This window comes from Eulemur rufifrons, chromosome 8 (genome assembly GCF_041146395.1).
Source record: "Eulemur rufifrons isolate Redbay chromosome 8, OSU_ERuf_1, whole genome shotgun sequence".
NCBI classification, from domain to species: Eukaryota; Metazoa; Chordata; class Mammalia; order Primates; family Lemuridae; genus Eulemur; species Eulemur rufifrons.
In genome coordinates this window covers 23,001,361-23,024,101 of record NC_090990.1, presented here as the reverse complement: position 1 = coordinate 23,024,101, position 22,741 = coordinate 23,001,361, and the positions used below count along the sequence as shown (strand labels likewise).

General features: G+C 47.8%; 1 protein-coding gene across 1 annotated transcript in view; it reads left to right on the top strand.

Moving 5' to 3' along the window:
* Positions 1–22,741, top strand: part of CSMD2 (CUB and Sushi multiple domains 2) — a 571,373-nt gene that overhangs the window by 537,717 nt on the left and 10,915 nt on the right. The window contains 9 exon segments of the mRNA XM_069477647.1: positions 2,162–2,335; positions 7,253–7,435; positions 11,136–11,312; positions 12,495–12,674; positions 13,081–13,254; positions 16,082–16,255; positions 16,568–16,641; positions 19,481–19,592; positions 20,106–20,285. Of these exon segments, the coding sequence (XP_069333748.1) occupies positions 2,162–2,335; positions 7,253–7,435; positions 11,136–11,312; positions 12,495–12,674; positions 13,081–13,254; positions 16,082–16,255; positions 16,568–16,641; positions 19,481–19,592; positions 20,106–20,285 (1,428 nt within the window).

Sequence of the window (22,741 nt, the reverse complement as noted above, 5' to 3'; positions counted from 1 at the left end):
TTTTTACATTTTTAAAGGATTGAAAAAACAAAAAAGGGAGAAAAAGAAGAATATGAAACAGAGAATGTCTGTGGCCTTCAGAGGCTAAAATATGTACAATCTGGCCCTTCCAGGAAGTTTGCCAGCCCTGCTCTATTGCAGTAATCGTGAATGAATTATTGCTACACACAGAGTAGATGAGTCTCACAAACAATGTTGAATGAAGGAAGCCAAATATAAACTCTGCGGTGTGTGACTCCATTTATATAAAATCCAGAAGCAGAGGCAGGCAAAGCTAATTAACGGTGCATGAAGTCAGGGCAGCGGTTTGCTTTGGGGGGAAAGAAGAAGTGCAATAGGTACACGGTGTGAGGGGCTTCCAGGCTCTGGGGTTGCTCTAGTTCTCCGTCTGAACCGTGGTTCCATGAGTGGTACTCTGTGACAATTCGCTAAGCTGTGCACTTATGATTATTGGGTGTCTATGTCTGCTGTAGTTCCATTAAAAAGAGTTTGTTTGAAATATCCTTAGAGAGTTAATATTGGACAATTTTTGGAAGTCCAAAAATCTCTAATAAATAATCACAGAATCATTTAAGTTATAATTGGAGACTCCATTCCTTTCAGAAGAAGAGAATTCGTTGGTAGTGTTGAAACAGTATCGCAGAAGGGAGTCAATTAAAGTGCGTGAGAGTGTGGCCTCCAGGGTCCAACAGCCTCGTTTCCAGACTTAATTCGAGCACTGGATAAGTCTGTGACCTTGGGCGGGTCACTCGTCTTCTCCAGGCTGCGCTCTCCTCCCCAGTAAGATGGAGATGAAAGTGGTGCCTCCCTCATAGGGTCGTCGTAAGGAATAAATGGCGTAATCCTTGACACTCACGGTATCAGGTGTCTACTGCTGTGTACCAAACCATCTTAAAACTTAGTGGCTTAAAATAGCAACTGTGTTTGTTTTCTCACAATTTCATAGGCCAGAAATTCCTGAAATTCCAGATATTCATGCAGGGCTTAGCAGGTGTATTAGCCTGGGTTCTCAAGAGAAATAGAACCAATAGGAGATATGTGTCTATATCTAGGGAGATTTATTGTAAGAAATTGGCTCATGCGATTATGGAAGCCGAGAATCTCAAGTTCTGCACTTGGAGAGCTGGAGACCAGTAGAGCTGACAGTGCAGCTCCAGTCTGGGTCTGGGTCTGAGTCTGAGTCCGAGGGCAGGAGAAGACCAATGTCCCAGCTCAAAGACAGGCAGAGAGAAAGAATTCTATCTTACTCTGCCTTTTTTTTTTTAACTCAGGTCTTCAATGGAGTGGAGGAACCCAATTCACATTGGGGAGGGCAATCTGCTTTACTTAGTCTACCTATTCAATTTATACTCTTACCCAGAAACACCCTCACAGATACACCTAGAATAATGTTTGACCGAATATCTGGGCACCCCGTGGCCCAGTCAAGTTGGCACATAGAATTAACCATCACAGCAAGGATGGCTCATCTGTGCCCTTTGCAGCTCAGTCAGGACTGGAGGATCCAAGACAGTCTCACATACATGTTTGGGGCCTTGGCGCTGGGTGGGGGCTGAGGAGAAGGCTGTTCTCCTCTATGTGGCATCTCTCCATGTGGCTACTCCCTCCAGCAGGTTGGATCAGTCTTGTTTACTTGGAAGCTGGGTTCCTAGAACAAAAAAGGAAGTTATGAGATCTCTTAAATCCAGATCTCAGAATTCCCAAAACCTCATTCCATCACATTCAGTTGATCAAAGCAAGGCACAAGGCCAGTCCAGACTGAAAGTGAGAGGAAATGATAGACTCCACCTTTAGGAGGGGGAGGGGTGGCATGCATTCAGGGACAATGACAATTGTTGGGGGCCACCTTTGCAGACGGTGTAACACAGTCAGCCCTCTGGTCACCACAGTTCATATCCTTTCCACACATGGTATATAACCCCTCACCCTCAAGATTTCCAATGACATATCCATTTCATCTCTATTATCTATTGTGTAACAAATCGTCCCAAAACATAGAGGCTTGATGCAATGACCCGAGATGCCAGCAGGAAGTTTCCTTCAGTAGACACCCAAGGGTTTCTCTTCTTCCCTGCCTCCGGCCACAAGAAGCCTGGCGTGTGTTGTGTGATGATGATCCTTCTCTGTGCAGAGTTGCTGAGCTGTTTGCTCTTCCCCACAGTGGTGTCCTGTGGCCACCCGGGCTCCCCTCCTCATTCCCAGATGTCCGGAGACAGCTTTACCGTGGGCGCGGTCGTGCGTTACAGCTGCACTGGCAAGCGGACTCTGGTGGGAAACGCCACCCGTATGTGCGGGCTGGATGGACACTGGACTGGCTCCCTCCCCCACTGCTCAGGTATGGCACGTGGCATGGGGGAAGGGCTTCGGCAGAACACGTGGCTCATGGGAGGTGGCCGAGCTCCCAAGGTGTGAGCATGACTGGTGGAGGGGAGGGAATCCTTTAGAGCCCTGTCCCTTCCCTGGCATGCAGAGGGCACAGCTAGAAGAGGCCCCCACTGGACTTCAGCCATGGTGGGCTGAGCCCAGCGTGGCCCCCTCAGTCAGCTCTGACCAAACCCATACAGCCAAGAGATTGCAAAACTAGGAAGGGCACAATGGTTTTGGGGGGATGGGGTAGAGTTTTTTTGTTTTTTGTTTTTTTTTTCCTTGAGACAGAGTCTTGCTCTGTTGCCCTGGGCTAGAGTACAGTGGCAGCATCCTAGCTCACAGCAACTTCAAACTCCTGAGCTCAAAAGACCCTCCTGTCTCAGCCTCCTAAGTACCTGGAACTATAGGCGTGCACCACCACACCCAGCTAGTTTTTCTATTTTTTTGTAGAGACGGGGTCTTGCGTTTTTGCTCAAACTGGTCTTGAACTCCTGGCCTCAAACAATGCGTGCACCTCGGCCTTCCAAAGTGCTAGGATTACAGAGGCGTGAGCTACCACACCCAGCCTAGGCGCAACTTTTGAGGTCAACCTATGGCAGAATCCTGCCCAGACACTTGATTCCCTGAGTTTCTGGGCACAGTCTGAGCCTTCCTGTTGTCAGCCCAGGTCAGACCGGCTCCTGTGTCTTCTCTGCCCTGTCTCAGACTCCCAGGCCCCAGCCTGCCTCCCTTCCTTTCTTATCACCGCCCCCCACTTGTCCTGTGTCCCAGCTGCCTAGGGGGGTACAATCTTCTTCCCAACTGCCCTGAAACACCAGTCCCCAGACATTTCCTGTTAATAAATTCATTTTACTGCTAATCTCTATGAGGATACTGACAGATGTTGTCAAAACAGCAGATGTGGGGAACTGCCGAAGCTCCCGTGTTAACATTCATGGGAAATGTTGTATAACAGAACAAAATATTTGAAAGGGAATTTTCCCACCAATAACGGAAACCACCAAGCTAAAATATTAGCTCCCTGCAGCTTCGTCTTCTTTGAGGAGAGGCTGCCCAACCCTAGGAAGGGATCCCATACTGCATGTCACTCTCAAGAGGACAGCTGCTCATGGAGCTTGATGCTCCTCAGGTAGCCCACCTTGGCATTGAAACGAACCCCTAACCCTTCCCACACCAGACCCCCTCTAGAGGTCAGGATCCTGATCTTCTCCTGATACAGAAGCCTTCGCCTCAATGTGGGGCCTCACCCAGAAGATGTGCAGCTGTTCTTGCAGTTTGATCCTCCCAGATGAGCCTGTCTTCCAAAATTTAGGGCACTGCCAGAATACTGAGCCAGATAATAGTTCTCTTCAGAAAGGAGAGAGTCCCAAAGCCACTGTTTTCAAAGGCGGTTGGCTGCCCAGGAAAACCCCAGACATAGCGTTTCATGTGACTACCCAGGACTTTGGCATCTTCCCCTATTAACTCATTAATCACCTGATTAATAAACTGAGAAAGCATATGAGCCACAAGGACTCCTTTGGCCTGGGCTAGAGGAAGGCCTGCTAACTGGGCCCCGACTCCCTTCTGTGTGGACTCCTGGTGGAAGTGACGTGGGGAAGACAAGCGCCTCCTGGGTACCCACAGAGCAAGGTCCAGGAGGAAGAGGCATTCTGAAGAGAGAAGGGAGCCAATTGTACACTTCCCATGTCCCTTCTGTGATGATCCCCTTGCATAAAGCTCTTCCCTCTAGACATTTCTCTGGGATGTTGGGCTAATAGTGTTCTCGTAGTCTATTTGATTTATTTTGGGGATCTTTGTTCTCCACAGGAAAGAGATGTACAGGGCAGGGAGGAAGAAAGCAGAAAGAAAGCTTTGAGCACTTCCTACCACTGGCCTGTGTCACCCAACCATGTGGCCATTCTGGCCCACAGCCTGGAATCCAAAGCCTCTTCTATCCCAAACTGTCATTTCCCTTCTCTGGAGCTGTGTTAGCAGAGGCTGGAAAATGACCCCCTGGAAATATTACAGAGACAATTCCTGTGTGGGATAAAGAACTAAACTAGAAAATCTCCAAAAACCTTTTGGCTCTGAGATTTCATTATTTTGTGACTTCATAAGTACTGGTCCTAGCATGTGGCGGAAGGGACTCTGCCTTGGCAACAGCCAAAGTCCACAAGAGACACTAGAAACCCGCTGACACATTAGAAACATGAAAAAGTAAGAAGCAAGAAAGGAACTTTCAGAGGACACGGACTTCATTCATCAGGGAACATGCATTCCACTGTTTAACTCCTGATCCCGAATATTCTGAAGAATAACTAGCAGTCTTATTTCCCCCTTGTGTCCATCAAAGATGACAGACACCTAGTAGACCAGCATCATGGGCAGAGCCTTCCTGGAAAGCTCTGAGGACAGAATTAGAAGGGATTTTATAAATGCTAGGGCTGGGGAGTGAATGAACCTTAAATGCCTTTGATAAGAAAATGAGAGATGAGAAGAACAGGCATTTAGGACGTAGTGTTAGGTATGCACCATAGTACAGATATAATTCCTCCCTTCCTGAAACTTATAGATGCTATCTTTTGCAACAGCATCTCCTGCCAGTCTTAGAAATACACATTCAAGAATTCCAGGTCATAATTTGTAGCCTCATTCTGTGCAGTCAGTGGACCCAAATGATGCATGACAAATCTCCTGAGTCGTAAACCACTGGGCCACCAGGGACACGCAGAGACTTCTGGAGTTTGAGACCTGTTCAGGAAGTTCATTGCCTACCTCTCTAGAATCGCCATCTTTGCTAATATACCTCTTCAGTAAATAGTTGCCATCTGTTTACGCCCATGATGCAATACTCTGTCCCAGACCCCCTTATATCATTGAAGCACACCCCCCAACACCACAGTGGGGGCCGTTCTGTTGGAAGAAGTCCCTAGGACTGCACTGCACCCTCATGCCTGTTTTACAATAGTGTTAGCTCCAGCTGGGGTCAGCTGACCATCATAGGACTTAGAGCTATTCACCATCAAGTTTGCCCTCTAGAGGACCCAGTCCTGCCTGTTGTGAGAGCTACATCCTGGAAAACTTTAAAAGATAAGCAAACCTAGCCAAATGTGATGGGCTCTCTTTTTGTGAATGTTTGAGTTGAAGTTGAATGAATCCCCTTTCCATGGTGGGAGCAGAATGAAGAACATGTGGTTATATCGTATCTCACAGTCTAAGCCTGGAGGAGGCAGGGGAATAGTTCCAAGGCTGAGAGGACAGAAAAGACATAAATGGTAAGTGGTGAGGCACACATGACTTAAACATCTATTGACTCCAACACACCAACTGTGGTCACTCAGATGTTACCATTTGCTGCCCATTCGTGGTTTCATGAGGAGACAGATTCCCTAACAGTTGGAAACTTTATCATCTCATGCACCTGCCATTTATTTCATAATTTTCCTCCTCCTTCCTCATGCTCACCACAGCCTAGTCTGATCTAATGTCTTCTCCTGCACCTCTCTGTGTTATGAAAATTGCTGTCCCCACGGGCACTAGATCTTGTGGCTTTGTCTCCTACTCTCTACTGTCCTTCACCTCTTGGGTCCTTAGCACTCTCTTGAGTGGGCTCATACGACATCAGAAGCCAGATCAATGCAGGAACGTAGAAAGAGGCAGGGGACAAAGCAAAAGTTAAATGAAAGGGCCTAAGACATTTATTCTAGAGCTCACGTGTATTGCATAATTTGCAAGTGGGAAATCCTCAGTTAAAGGCCCAGGATCAATCACCTCAAATATTTATTTCTTTGTGGTTAAGACATTTAAAATTCTCTCTTTTAGCTATTTCAAACTACACAATACATATTTGGAAACATCACATTGTACCCCATAAATATAGATAATTATTATGTGTCAATTAAAAATAAAATGAAATTTCGTCTTTGTTTTTAAGAAATAAGGTCTCGCTCTGTCACCTAGGCTAGAGTGTAGTGGCATCATCATAGCTCCCTGTAACCTCAAACTCCTGGGCTCAAGCGATCCTCCTGCCTTAGCCTCCTGAGTAGCTGGGACTAGAAGAGCATGCCACAATACCTGGCTGTTTTTTGGGGGGGGGGTTAAATTTTTTGTAAATGTTATGTTGCCCAGTCCCAAATTCCTGGCCTCAAGCAATCCTCCTGCTTCAGCTTCCCAAAGTGCTGTGATTATAGGTGTGAGCCACTAGGCCTGGCCAAAATGAAACTTTTAAAAAGTAATAAATAAATAAAGGCCCAAGATCAAGATTCAAGCTGGGCCATTGATAAATGAAGCTATGCTAAGGAGTTTGGACTTTATCCTGTAAGCACTGGGAATCCCAGAGATATTTCTGCAGGAAAAACAAAACAAAACAAAACAAGATCGGATAGTTAGTCATTGTTCATTATTAAGATTTGAGGCTGAAGTGGAAGATGGATTAGAAGGAGAGTTTACAGGGAAGGGATGTTAGTTGGGAGACTGTTGAATCATTCAGGCAAAAGAATGTTGAGCATCTGAGCCGGGACAGTGGCACTGAGAGTGGAGAGGGCACCACAGAATCAGCAGGTGCTGGTGGGGAAGAGAGGAGCGGGGAGAAGGAGATGGGGCCAGCTTGGAGCACTGAAACCTCAGACTGGCATGGGCCAGAGAACCTTCCCTCTGCTTCGTTGCGTCCTTTCCTGTTTAGTGCCCAGGGGCCTGCCCATGGCCTCAGCTCTTTGTGTTCTTTGACCATTGAGTAGTGACCTGTCCAGGTAACAGGCTAGGTGCCCAGTCAGGTGTCACCTCCCTCATTCATGGGGCCCACTGCTTCCCCTCGACCACAACCCAATCTCTTTCTCTCTCCGACTCCTCAGCCCCCTTTTCTCCCGTGCAAAAACAGCGGGGTTTGTCTGATTCTGGTCCATAGGAACCAGCGTGGGAGTTTGTGGTGACCCTGGGATCCCGGCCCATGGCATCCGACTGGGGGAGAGCTTCAATCCAGGCAGTCTGATGCGCTTCAGCTGCGAAGCCGGCCACGTGCTCCGGGGATCGTCAGAGCGAACCTGTCAAGCCAACGGCTCGTGGAGCGGCTCACAGCCTGAGTGTGGAGGTAAAGTATGTGACCGTTCTGCTTCTCCCCTTTGCCTGGCCCCAGAGCGCCCCTGCTCCTGTCCCATGGCCCCATTCAAACCCTCGCCCCACCTGCTAGTGGACAGCAATGGATAGTTCACGTTCGTTTTCATTAGCAATCCAAAGACAGACATACTCCCAACCTCACCTAAAAAGGGAAGAAACCAAAAAAAAAAAAAAATTATATTTATCCCATTGGTTCATCTATTTTCCATACAATTTCCTTCAATAACTATGTGACAATTACTATTGTGGTATGTTCTGGGGACACTGCTCCAGTCTGAATGTTTGTGTCCCCCCAAAATTATATGTGGAAACCTAACCTCCAAGGTGACAGTATTAGGAAGTGGGGCCAGTGGGGGTTAGTAGGTCATGGGATGGGACTAGTGCTCTTTAAAAGACACCCCAGAAAGTTCCCTTTCCCTGCTGCCACGTGAGAACACAGCAACAAGGCACAGCTACAAAGCAGAAAATGGGCCCTTCCCAGACACTGAATCTGCAGGTGCCTTGATCTTGGACTTCCCAGCCTCCAGAGCTGTGAGTGATAGATCTCTGTTGTTTATAAGCCACCCAGTGGTTTATGGCATTTTGGTATAGCAGCCTGAATGGACTAAGACACACATCTTGCTCTCCTGGACCTCACATCTAAGGGAGGAGGCTATGTTTAAAAAAAAAAAAAAAAATTTAAAGTGTCAAAAGAAGTATAAATCCAATTTTTAAAAACTCTTTGTAAAAATCTCTCTCTCCAGAGTCCAACTTTTTGCAGCTGGTCCCCAAATATCGCTCTCTCTCTTTCTAAAATCCAGCCTGCTTAGCACTGTCCTAGTCAGGAAGCAGGAGGAACAACTGAGAGCAAGGTTGAGCGAGAAGATGTGGAAGAGGAAGGAGATGACAGGAAATAATCACCTGGCGAGGCAGGAGTAGGAATGGAACCGGGAAGTGTAAGTGCCAGGCAGCACCGAGGGCCCGCTTAACATGAGGGGTCATCAGTTTGTAGCAAGAGAGTCAGCATCGGGCTGTGCTTTGGTTCAAGCACGTTCTGCACCATAGGCGCAGGCACAGAGCCGACAGTGCGCTGGGTGTAGAGCTGGAGATTTACCAAGCAGCTGAAACATTGGCAGAACGCAGCAAGGGGAAGGGGGTGAATGCCAGGCAGTGATTATGATGGATCTTAGCATCTCAGCTGGGTAAGGAGGGAGTAGATTTAGGAGCGGAGTAAGAGGCAGTGAGAAGGTGGCAGGATCAATGGATTATGGGCCCCACGGGACCAAAATATCACTGGAGTGCAAATCCCAGAGGGAGTGAGCTGGAGAGAGCAGGCGCCAGGGTTAGCGAGCAGGCTGCAGGTAGCTAGATTGTGGATGATCCCGCAGAGCAAGGGGAGATGTTCTAGCCCATCATCAGGGGACACCTGCTTGGGAAGTGAGACAAATAGAGTCAGAACCATCGCCCACTTGTGTGCCCAAAGTCCTGCCTTTCTGGGGTTGCTACTTGCAAGGTTAGTTTCTGTAGAATTTCGTAAGCATGGCAAGAGAGGCGTGCGGTAGTGGGAAAGTGTGACACAAGGGACAATTTAGTATACTCCTGAATATCCGCATGCCCCACGTCCCCTTTCTCACCACTCAGATCCCAGGGTGCAGTCACTTACCATGTCAGGACTGTTCCAGGACAGAATGTGGATAGTTACAGTTTGGACCTGGCAATGAATGTTGGTTAAATGAGAGAGAGAGAGAGAGAGAGAGAGAGCGGGCAGGGGACATAATTCGGTCATTGTTGAATTCCAGGCACCCAGGCAGCACAAATGTTTGTTGAATAAATAGATGTCAAGAACTATCTGTGGTGCTAATTATATAGGAATCATTTTGTAGATTTTACTTTGAGACTATGCAAATGTTGTACATACTTACAAAATTAAATCAAAGGTTAGAAACGTGCAGTCTCTGAATATTAACATCTTAATGGAAATAAATGAACCTCACTATGTACCAAGTTGGAGACTTAATAACCCAGAGCATTATTTCAACTGACTTGAAAAGATGGCATTTGACTGTGGTATGTATCCTAAGGACAAAGAGAATTGCAGAGAAATCTTAAAACTGTTTTCAGCAATCATATTGTTAGCAATAATATTGATATTACTATCCTGGAACTATTATATATGCCCTGCTGTAATAAATATGGATAAAACCAACACAAATTATTGTCACTGCGAACCAATATTTTCAGCATAAAAGAGATACAAAAATGAAAAAGTTAAGGAAAAACCCTTAATTCTAAATTTGGACTGGCAATATCAACATAAACTCATAATGTATTTTCAATTTAAAAAGTTCTTTCCCCAGCTCTAGCCATTCTTAAATTCTAGAACCAATGACCAGCTAAGCAGCAATGAGTCCTTGTCGTGCCCAGATGGTGGTCTCTAAATCCATTCTCTGTTACAAGGAACCAGGCTCTGTGGAGTAATGGCTGATTCCAGGGCTGGGGCAGGAAATATACAAGATAAACATAGAATATCTTGTCGCTTGAGCAAGGAATCCACCAAAGATAACTGGGGTCATATGAAAGGAACTTAGGAGCCAACTTGAAAAGGCTCCCATTGGCCAAAGATGGGATAATTTGAGCGTCAGTAAGAATAATAGTGGCAAGATATGGCATAAATCCACGAGTTCGAAACGATTCTTAAGTAACCTCCTTAGTCACCCTTGGAGCTTGCTAAGAAACTGACTCATTATTCTGATTAAGAAAAAACAGAAGGATCAAGCATTACATGGCTTTCATGTATGAACTGTATTTCAGGGTAAGCAAATATTTGATGATGGGAAATTTCTTTCTTAAAGAGCTCTAGCTAATGCAGAAAGAATGATAGAATATCACCATTTTCCAATCCCTAACGAAATAATGAATCTGGCCAGCAACCATCAATTGCTGCTAAAACCATTAAGTGAAAAACTAATGGGAACGTTATAGTGCCGGGTTAGGTGGGCAAGCCCGAAACCACCGCACAGTCTCAACACCACGAACGAGCAAACAGCCAGACAGACACTCTGTGCCTCCTGATTCGACGCAATAGGAAAGACACAAACCACCTATGAAGTGCCCTTGCCAAAAAGTACAACTTGGTCATAGGAGCTGCAGGACACAGAGACACATGTTAAACTCTACCTCACTGATGCATTTAGCAAGATCCAGAAAGTGGGAGGTTCTGCAGGACAGTTGTCCTGGTTTCTGTAACAGATAAATTGTAGAAGAGGGAATAGCAATCTCTGGATTCAAAGTCTTAGAGACATGTCAGCTGAATGTCATGCGTGGACCTTATCTGAATCCTCATTCCAACAAATCAACTGTAAAAAAAACAATGAGACTATTGAAAATGAAGCACTGATTGAATATTTGATGATATTAAGGAATTGTGTTTAAAATTTTAGGGGTGATAATAAAACAGATATTGCCTTTTTTTTTTTCTAGGAAAAAAGACAAGATTTTTTAGAAATTAAAAAAGATTCATCTAGGTCTCTTCTTCCTGTCTAGGGCTGAGATAATTAGACATGAAAACAGCATGAGAAGCATTTCCATGCACAGGGTCCCTGTATAGCACGTGGTTTCCACTCTGGACAGTTCTCGGTCCCCCGGGTGATGCCCACCACTGTTTTGGTAAATAGCATGCTCCTCTGGCTTCCTAGTGATCTCTTGCGGGAACCCCGGGACGCCAAGCAATGCCCGTGTCGTGTTCAGCGACGGCCTGGTCTTCTCCAGCTCCATCGTCTACGAGTGTCGGGAAGGCTACTACGCCACGGGCCTGCTCAGCCGCCACTGCTCAGTCAATGGCACCTGGACAGGCAGTGACCCCGAGTGCATAGGTAAGTGCCCAGGCCCTCTGGATCCATGGCTAACGGGGGCCTAGGTGACCCAGCTCCTGCGTGCCAAAGAAGAAGGCCGTCCGGGGGGACTGGGCAGGCTGGCTGGAGTGGCGGGACTCAAGGCTGAAGGAGAATCGTATGACTCGCCTCTTTATTGAGCGTGTACTGTGTGCCAGCCACTGGGCTGAGTGCGTTACTTTGTATGCATATATTGTTTGACTCTCGCCACAAGCCCATGAGGTAGCTGCTATTAGCCCCATTTTACACATGAGAGGAGGGAGGCTCACGGAGTTCGAGAATATATATTGGCCATTTCTGAGGCTTTAGCCAATTCCTTGGGCTTTCTTTTCTCTTTCTGGGCCAACCTCCCAGGCTCAGCCTAATTCTCTTTCCACTCTAAAGCTGCCACCGCCCACCATCCTTGTCACCTCCTTCTTTCCTTGTACCCACCCCCACCGGCCTGGCCCCTGTGCAGGGTGTAGCCTCACAGCTCCCCTCGCCCTCTCCTCTCACGGGTAGCCCCGGACCTTTTCCTTGGAAAGGGAGTCACAGGGGGGGCCAGATGGAGGGAGGAGATGAGATGAGGAGATCTGACAACACTCTCCTGTCAAAGTCCTAGTCTATGATTTTGGGCTCCATCTGAAGTCCCATGTCACGTTCACTTTTGTTCTGGGACCAGAGCTCACCAAACCCCGCCCTCGCTGACACCATAACACAGGCAGGACCGTTTCATGGCCACAGACCCTGCTTCCAGGCTGGTCGGCCTGCCGGGAGAGGCCTCCTATGCACAGCAGCAGGTGACGAGGAGCCCCTTGGCAGACAAATCAATCGTCTTACGTGGTCCATTAACACACCTTAGGCTCTTCAACCTGGAATCCCCCTCTCCCCTGCACCAGCCTCACTTAGGAACTGAGCCCTCTGGGTACCTCCTAGTGGGGGGTGAGTAAGAAGCCTGGTCTCCATAGCTCAATGGCTGGGTGATAAGGACGGGTGGGCAAGGACAGGGCTGAGGTGGGGAATTTGACCAAATGGACTGTATAATTGGCAGTTCCCAGGTGGGCATCCCTGACCTGACAGCTTTCCTTCTTGGATGTGTGCAGGGAGCGACTGAGATGGGATTGGAACACTGAGGAGAAACGGGGTCTGGGCTGGGGCTGAACAATGCTGTATCTCTTGTCCTAGTCATAAACTGTGGGGACCCTGGGATTCCAGCCAATGGCCTCCGGCTGGGCAATGACTTCAGGTACAACAAAACGGTGACCTATCAGTGTGTCCCTGGCTACATGATGGAGTCGCACAGGGTATCTGTGCTGAGCTGCACCAAGGACCGAACGTGGAATGGTACCAAGCCCATCTGCAAAGGTGCGTCCTGGGGCTGCAGAGGTGGGCAGAGGGCCAAAGAAGATACAAAAGTGAGATGTAGGCCCTGAGTGTCTAGAAAGGAAGAGGTGAAAAGGCAGAGCCCTAACATCCTATCGGGAGTGCGCAAGGTGAGAACTTGTCCCTGAACATCTGCCAGGAGGGAGGCCAAAGGTACCAAAGTAAGGCCTGGGCCTTGAACATCAAGGCCCGGGTTGTCACGCTTGAGAGAAGGCATTGTAAGGTGCAACAAGACCAGACATCCATAGTCAGAGGGGTCCCTTCTGGTTCTTCCTGCTTAGCCCAGACACCCAGCAGGTGCGAGGTAGCCAAAGATGTCAATGACAGTGACAGGGGCCGGTGTCCTCAGGACAGCACCAGTGCTCAGCCTGCTCTGGTCTCCCTGCAGCTATCATGTGTGTGCCACCCCAGCTCATCCCCAATGCGAAAGTGGTGGGGTCTGACTTCACGTGGGGCTCCAGTGTGACCTACGCCTGCCTGGAGGGGTACCAGCTCTCCCTGCCCGCGGTGCTCACCTGTGAGGGAAACGGATCCTGGACCGGAGAGCTGCCTCAGTGTTTCCGTAAGTCACTCCTGCCTGATGGCTCCTTCCCCTGCTGGAGCTCGGCGGGTGGAAGGCCTAGAGTAGGTAGTCTCCTCCCCTAAGTCAGGGAGGTGCTTCATCAAAGACACTAATAAAGAGGACGGAAGGTTAGAGTAAGAAAAATGAGAATACCTTAATTGAGCCCTGGCCTCAGACGTTGTCTGGAGCCACAGTGGAAAGAAATTAAGCCAGAGATAAGGGAGGTGTTTTTTGACCTGAAGGTTGTTAGCTGGATGGGCTGGTACCCAAAGATCTGGGGGCATCCAGGGCTCGAAGCATATCTGTCTTCATGGAAAACACCCTACACAGAAAAGACGTCTGGGGGAACCTTCGATTTTCTGATGAGATACTTTAATTTTTATCCACTTAGCCCAGTTGTATCCTCAAGGGCCCCAAGTCCATTCCAGGGCTCATTCCTTACTGAGGTTACCGGTCACTTACTCTTTGTTACACCCATGAATGGGCTCTGGAAGGTTTTTTCTATGCCCATGCTTTGGACAAACAGTAGAAGCTAATTTTTCTTTCTAATTGGCATTTATCTAATTTTGCGGAAAACCATCCACGGGCTTATGACACTGGGTACCTCTGAAAATTTGTTTCCATTTGGGAATTTCAGCAGAGCTTAGGGCCAGCTGCCCCAAGGTGGACACAGGCATTTGGTTCATTTTAATCCTACCAACCTTCACATACCACCGGGGAGACGTGCAGACGGGAGCACAGGCTGGCGGTTGAGTCTGGACTCAGCAATCTTGCTCGTCCTCTGGATAAACAGATGAATTGCTTTTTAACGGTGAATTATGGTCACCATAAAAAAAAATTTATACTACATTAGAAAATACAAAGAAGAAAGTAAAAACCATCCAGTTCATCACTTCCCAGTGATAACCACAGTTAAGCTTCTGATTGTGCTTCTATTAATCCGAGGTTCCCTGTGCATCCCTGCATCTGTAGTGATTTGGGTACAGTTTCCTATGAACGGTATCGGGCCATACTGTACATACGATTTCTAACTTGTATTCATTGGTCGGCCACCAAAACCTTTCCATCAACACCTCTGATGATACTGGTCTACATGTCCTCATGTTTAATGGCTTTAAAGAATTTCCTTAGATACCACTGCTTGTTTAATCATCTCCTACTGGTGACGAATTTAGGCCATCTCTAATTTAATTATGTTCGACGCCGTTAGGCAATAAATATCCCTGAAAATCGTGTTTCTTTTTACTCTTACGGTAAAGTCCTAGAAGTGAGAATGCTGGGCCCATGACAGTCACTCTTCATTTCTTGACAGCTGTTCCCAAACTGTCTTCTAGAAAGAGTGTTCCATATTGCACTACCAACAGCAGTTTAGAAGAATATTTCTTGATTACACCTTCATCAACAATGGATTGTGCCAGTTTTTTAAATATTTACCAGCCTGAGACATTTAAAAAGACATCTCATTACTTTAATTGGCATCACATTGCTTATTAGAAAGGCTGAGCCACTCACTCTCTACTTGTCAGCCTTTTGTATTTCTTGTCCCTCCTGGATGTGGTAACTTCAGATCAACTCGGCTTTTTTTTTTTTTTTTGAGACAGAGTCTCACTCTGTTGCCCAGGCTAGAGTGAGTTCTGTGGCGTCAGCCTAGCTCACAGCAACCTCAAACTCCTGAGCTCAAGCGATCCTCCTGTCTCAGCCTCCCGAGTAGCTGGGACTACAGGCATGTGCCACCATGCCCAGCTAATTTTTTCTATATATATTTTTAGCTGTCCATATAATTTCTTTCTATTTTTAGTAGAGATGGGGTCTCGCTCTTGCTCAGGCTGGTCTCGAACTCCTGAGCTCAAACGATCCGCCCACCTCGGCCTCCCAGAGTGCTAGGATTACAGGCGTGAGCCACCGTGCCCGGCCCAACTCGGCTTTTAATTGACTGCTGATGGTCAGCCTGGACTCCCCAGCTCCCAGGGCATAGGCTGCAGGTCCAACTTTCATTTTATTTTGCACGTGATTATGAACCTCATGACTCTGTGTACACACACACTCACATCATAGCGTAAAGTAATGCTTGAAGAGATGTCAGGGGCTTTGTATTTGGTAGTCAATGCTCTCCAACGTTAACATGACCTGAATGAAATGGATATGCCCACACACTCCCCACCCTAGTGTAAATGTGCATCCTTTGGAGAAAGAAATTTGACAATACACATCAAGAGCTGCGAACATGTTCAAACCTTTAAAAATAATAAGTCCACTCCTAAAAAGTTCTCCTAAAAAAATACATTTGAAAGAAAAGCCATATGTAACTTTACAATAATAGAATGTGTTCAATATAATAGTTATGACAAAATGTAATTACGGTACAACCAATCATTGCAAAATTGGGTAGCCAATAAGTGATAATGATGTCATAAATGTGGAAAATGTTCGCAGGACAATATTAAGTGAATGAGCAAGACTCATAATCACATGGACTTTGGTTTTCAGCTCTGTGAAAGTCTGCGTACAACTGAGCAGAGACTAGAAGAGAATGTGTGTGAAAGTGGAAAGAAGTTTGGGATAGTGGGATTGTAATTTTTTATTTTTTTCAATGTCCTGAACTTCCTGTAATGGTGCTCCGTGAATAAGCCCTTGGAACGTAGGCGGGAGAGGGACCACAGAGCAGTGGCGCTAAGCCAGGTGTAAGCACTTACCTGGGGCTGCCAGTTCCCAGAGTTCAAGCAGAACCAGGAAGGAAACAATGCAGAGGACAAAGGTGGGGGTGCGGGAGACCGAGACCAGGTTCTAGAAAGCCACTGGACCTGCCTTTCTCCCTTTGTCTTCCCAGCTGTGTTCTGCGGAGACCCTGGTGTCCCAGCCCATGGGAGGAGAGAGGACCGAGGCTTCTCCTACAGGTCTTCTGTCTCCTTCTCCTGCCATCCCCCGCTGGTGCTGGTGGGCTCTCCGCGCAGGTTCTGCCAGTCGGACGGGACGTGGAGCGGCACTCAGCCCAGCTGCATAGGTGAGAGGCGACTGCAGCAGAGTGCGCCCCAGCTGGGGAGAACCTTCTCTTGGGCCCAAGATGATGACCGTCCCTACCTGTGTTCAGTGATCTCTCTACGAAAGGAAACAAGTCCTTCTCCTCTGAGCTTCTCGGAGCAGGGCTCTGGGGAACCGAACAGCGAGCCGGGGCCGTGATTCGGATGGGGGTCTCCAAAGGCAAGGAGGCCAGGATGTGGCTCTGTTTCCTTTCCTGCCCCTGCTCCTCAGAGAGAGATAAGGCCGTGACAGCTTCAGTGACCCTGTGGCCTGTGTCTTTGTTTTGACAATCCAGATCCAACGCTGACCATGTGTGCAGACCCTGGCGTGCCGCAGTTTGGGATTCAGAACAATTCCCAGGGCTACCAGGTAATGGGGTCGGCCAAGATGGGGCCTTCCTACTCTCTGTCCCTTCCTGTCACTGTCAGCATCAGAGGACCTGGGGACCTTCCTCGGGGACAGCGCTAGGGGAGGACAAGACCTTGGAAAGCAGAGAAAGGGAGAGCTCTGCCTCTGTGGAGTGTGCTCCGTGGGACACTCTTCAGAAACGGGGAGGTGTTGACAGCCATCAGAGAAGCTGGTGGGAAGGACAGATGGCACATAGTTCCAACACTTCCCAGCTCCCCTGGGGCCTGGGGCAGGGCGGTTGTGGAAATACAGAAATGAGGGAGACAAGACAGACCTTCTGTCCTCAAGGTGCCCGCAGCCAACCCACAGACGCTGGGCTCACACAGGGCGGCAGGAGCGAGCACGTGCCACACGTGCCCGTCAGGCTGCAGGCCCCGTGGGCACGTCTCAGGAGGAGCTTTGGGAGAAGGAGAGGATTTGGAAAGCCTGGAACGGGACGCTCTGAACAGAGAAAAGGAAGCAGGAGGGTACGGGTGTGTTCAAACAGGACAGTTAGCTGCAGCCAGGACGTGCCCACAAAGATGCCAGGGACTAACCTGGAAGTGACAGGCGGAGATCTAGTCAAGTAACGCCGTTACTCACCCAGCCTGTCCTCATCCAGCACGTATTTGCAGCCATGCACTGTTCTGGGAGTGAGAACACGGTGGGAACAGCACAGGCTAGGAGCCCGCTCTCCTGGAGCTGCCTGGCCGGTGAGGAGAAACAAATAAGCAAGCAAGTTAACCCCCGAGAGCACTGGACACTACACAGAGAGGGGTGCGAATAGGGTGGGTTGCTATTTTAGGAAGAGTAATTAGGGAAGAGCCTCTTAAAGGTGACATTTGAACTGTGGCCTCCACAGTGAGAAGGGGTAGCCCTGTGCAGAGCGAGGTGACGTTCTTGGCTGAGCGAATGGCTGGTGCAAAGGAGCACTGAGGCAGGGCAGTGCTTAGCAGGGCGGGACTAGAAAGCAGGCCAGGCCAGCCAGCGGGTCTGCAGCACCGGCAGGAGGAGATGAGGTCAAAGAGCTGCACAAGGTCTGGAAACACCTTGACCCTGGCCTGTAAAGGTGAACACGCACACACTCTGTGACCCAAGGTGTCCACTCCTGGAAACGCATCCCAGGGACACTCTCGCACGTGTTACCAAGAAACGAGAAAAATTGTGGTCTAGTCTCACGGTGGACTATTATACAGTGGCGAAAAATGAATGAACCACAGCCCTACGGGACATGGACAAATCTTAGAAACATACTATTGAATGACAAAGGTGGCATGACACTATTTTTAGAAGGATTAAAACCAGCAAAAACTTATTAAATTGTTTAGAGATACGTACACACATATGTGATAGAAGTATTTTTTAACAAGGCAAAGAAATTAAAAACACAAAATTCAAAATCCAAGGGGAGCTGAGGAATGGAGCGGGGAAGGTGCACCCAGATCATTACGGTCATGTTTGTCGTATTCTAGCTCTTAAGTTACACCAGGCTCAACCTCAGGTGTCCACTTTATTATTAATGACACTTCATATATGTTCCGTATATTCTTTTGTATGCTTTAGATATTACATAATGATTTTTGCAAAGAGGAAGCCATGGGCTAGGTCATGCAGGGCCTTGAGGCCGTGAGAAATATTTTGGATTTTATTCTAAATGTCGTTTGAAGGTGACTAATCTGATTCATCGCTTGAAATATCACTCAGGCTGCTGAGTAGAGGGTGAATAACGGGGTTAAGAATAGAAGCACTTAGACAAGTAGCACACTGTCGTCGTGACTTGGGTGAAAGATACGCGTGGCGGGGACGGTGGAGGCGGGGGAGGCGCAGAGTTCAGGGCACGTTCTGTAGGTGGAACCAGGGGGCACGTTGATGGGTCTGACTGAGGAGTTGAAGGATTCACAGATGACTTGAGGTGCTTGATTTGCACAGCTGCGTGGATAAAGGTGCCATTTGCTGAATCACATGATGAAATCCAAGAGAGAAGCAGGTTGGGCGTGGAGGAAGGGAGTGGAAATTAAGAGTTACATGTTGCATTTGCATTTGCTCCAGCAGGTGACAGGGGCACATGAGTGTTCGAGCTGGGACGTAGTATGATCCGAGTTGCAGGGTGGGAAACTGATCCGCAGCATCATGCCAGTGGGCAGGAGGGGGGGGGATGGAGCTGGTGGTTGCAGGAGTGTCGGGGACAGCCAGGGGCTTGCGGGGAGTCAAGGTGGAGAACACAGCTGAGCAGAGGGGGGGACAGAAGGAGCTGGCAATTCTGTTCCACAGATACTCACAAAGCATAACGGCAGATTCTGTGGGGGCCAGAACTGTAAGGAAATCACCTGCCCTTAAGGAAATTAGGGCTTCATAGAAGAAAGGAACACACACACACACACACACACACACAGTGATAATTTTATTTGGTGCTGTTGTTCACATTCTATAAAATGCTGTCAAATCCACCATCACACTTGAGTGTCACGACATTCCAGCGTAGCTGTGGCAGGGATGGTCATCCCTGCTTCACACAGAGGAAGACTAAGGTTTGCAGATTTCCTTGCAGACTGTCATGAGTAAACACAGAAGCCAGAACGCAGATCCAGGAGTTTCTGATTCTGAACCAGGCGACAGAGTGTAACATGACAGCAGGGCTCGGGGGATGGGACAAGGCCTTGTGGATAAATAAGAGTGACCCAGGCAGAGAAGCAGAAGGGGGTTGCAGGCAGCGGCAACAGCTGGGTCAGAGCTGGGTCTTGGGAGAGCAAGTGGTCAAGGGACAGGTGTCTGATGCACTGCCGGAGGGAGGGGGATGACAGAACCTCTGTCCTTGCCACAGGTCGGAAGCACAGTGCTCTTCCGTTGTCAGAAAGGTTACCTGCTTCAGGGCTCCACCACCAGGACCTGCCTCCCCAACCTGACCTGGAGCGGAACCCCGCCCGACTGTGTCCGTGAGTGCAGACCTCACCCTCTTCCCAAGAAAATTCCTCTTGCCCCAGCCGGGTGTCCAGGACATGCTTGAATGCTTGGAATGACAGGGAGCTCACAACCTCTCATCTGGGCTGATGTCGGCCTCTTTGTAGTCCTCACCCCTTGGGGCCTCACAGAAGACATTTCCACACAAGAGCCTTTCTGATGTTGACAGGCAATCGCTGTGTCTTAGCAAAGAAAAAACTATCCAGTGGCGGCAAAAACTAACAACTATGAGGCCAGGCCCCAGGGTGGAGATATCAGGCTTTTGACCGTGGTGACTCCTTCCTCTGAAGTGCTGCCGGCTTCGGCTCCCGCAGGGCTGAGACCTTGGCCATTCCTACAGACACGGAGCTTGGGGTTGGGGGGCACGACTGGGGAGGGGGAGGCTGGGCATGAAAGGGCCTAGGAGGGAAAGGAACAGGGGGAGGCTCGAAAAGGCCCCCTGGAGCCCCCAATCTCTTAGGTCCAACAGTGTCTCTCCTCTCGCCCAGCCCACCACTGCAGGCAGCCAGAGACGCCAACCCACGCCAACGTCGGGGCCCTGGACCTGCCCTCCATGGGCTACACGCTCATCTACACCTGCCAGGAGGGCTTCTCCCTCAAGGGGGGCTCCGAGCACCGCACCTGCAAGGCGGACGGCAGCTGGACAGGCAAGCCGCCCATCTGCCTGGGTGAGTGTGCCCGCGCGGTGAGCTGTCCCGTGTGGGAAGCCGAAGGTGACGGCTGGCCTTGAGCTGAAAGAGGGCAAAGGAGAAGGAAGAAGCCGGATCTCCGGGAGCCGGGTCCTGCTTCTCATTTCCTAAGGTGTTGAGTCTCCAGGAGACCAAACCAGAGCAGTGTACGAGGCACATACTGAACCAATCCCAAGTTGTATTTGCTGCCCTCTGCCCGAACTGAAACTCTCTCGTGGGATGATGCTTAATCCTCAGGCAGAGAAAACTCTTTCTCCCACCAAGCTGGAATAGTGCCTTACGCATGTTATAACCATGATTAAACAGCACCCACCCATGGGTCCTCTGGGGTTACCATGATGTCCAGGCCTCCCTCCCCTTCTTCATTCAGTCATTCTCAGTTCTTCAACGGAGCATCCTGCCTGTGCTGGGAACGGGGGATTCAGGGGTGACAGACACAACCCTGCCCTAAAGGAGCTCATGCTCTGCTGGAGTAGACAGATACATTATCAGATACAGCAGTACCTAAAGGAACATGGGGACGCACCAAATAAGGGCACTAAAGGGGGCAGGGAAGAAATCAGGGAGGGCTTCCTGGGGAAGGTGATGTCTGAGTCCAGTCTTAAGTGAAAGGAACAAGGGTGGTGCTGGAATAGCACTGAACTCTGCTTTACAGGAGCTGGTCTCACCCTCGGCCAGGTGTTGTCCTGAGCACTTTGTATGTCTTGACTCGTTTCATCCTCACAGGCACCTGTGAGGCAGGGGCTGTTTGTATCCCCATTTGATATGTGGGGAAACTGAGGCACAAAGATGTGAATTAACATGTCCAAGGCCACCAGCTGGTTAAGGGTAAGAGCTGAAGATCCAAACCCTGACAGTCTAACTTGAGGATCATGCTCTTAACTACTGTGCTGTCCTGCCCTGCAGGGAGAAGTCTTCAGAGCAAGAATTTAATTACACTGTTTCGTTTTCATTGTATGAACTGTTGTAGATTTCTTTCACTTATGGAAAATAATATTTGTTTTCCACATATGATAGTGATATAAGGGTTTTTAAGTACATTTATTTTTTAAAGTTTTTATTATGGTAAAATATACATAATATAAAATTGTTAGTGTAGAATGGAGTGGCATTAGGTATATTCATGATATTGTATAACCATCACCACTGTCCATTTCCAGAACTTTTTCATTGTTCAAAACAGAAACTCCATACTCATGAAACAATAACTTCCCATTCCCCCGTTTCCTTAGCCCACAGTAACCACTATTTTACTTTCTGTCTCTATGAATTTGCCTGTTCTACACGCCTCATGTTAGTGGAAGAGTCAATATTTGTCCTTTTTTGTTTGGCTAATTTCACTTAGTGTGCTGTTTTCAAGAATCGTCCATGTGATAGCATATATCAGAATTGCATCCCTTTTTATGGCTGTATAGTGTTCCGTAGACGGCTGTACCACTTTCCATTTATCCCTTCATCCATTGATGGATGTTTAGTTTTTTTTCACTTTTTGGCTATTATGAATAATCCTGCTGTGAACATACATGTACATGTTTTGTATGGATATGTTTTCAATTCACTTGGCTATATATCCAGCGGTAATTCTACGTGTAACATTTTGAGTAAGTGTCAAACTGTTTTCCAAAGTGCCTGCACCATTTTGCATTCCCACCAATAAGGCGCAGAGTTCCAGTTTCTCTACATCCTTGTCAACACTTGTTATTGTCCATCTTTTTTCAGTATATTCATCCTAAGTGGGTGTAAAGTGGTATGTTATTGTGGCTTTTTTGTTTGTTTGAGTTTTTTCACCCAATTGTTTTTAATTGATAAATAAACAAATATGGTATACAACATGATGTTTTGATATACATATACATTGTGGAATGGCTAAGTCAAGCTAATTAGCATATCAATTACCTCACGTACTTACCATTTTGGGGAGTGAGAATACAAAATCCACTTAGCAATTTTCAATTATACAATAAATATATTTTTATTAACTATAGTCACCATTTTGTACACTAGATCTCCTCCTATCTAAGTGAAATTGTGCATCCTTTGACCAACTTCTCCCCACTTCCTTCCTCTCACCCGCCCCAGGCCCTGGTAACCACCATTCTATTCTCCGCTTCTATGAATGAGTTCAAGTTTTTAGATTCCACATATAAATAAGATTATGCAATATTTGTTTTTCTATGCCTGGCTTATTTCACTTACCATGATGTCCTCCAGGTTCATCCATGTTATTGCAAATGGCAGAATGTGTTTTCTTTTTAAGGCTGTATAGTTTTCCAGTGCGTGTGTGTGTGACACGCACACATAATATGTATATATGATATAATATATATATATATATATCTCATTTTCTTTTTCTATTGATTCATTGATGGATACTTAGGCTTTTTCTCTATCTTGACTATTGTAAATAATGCTGCAACAGACACGAGAGTGCACAT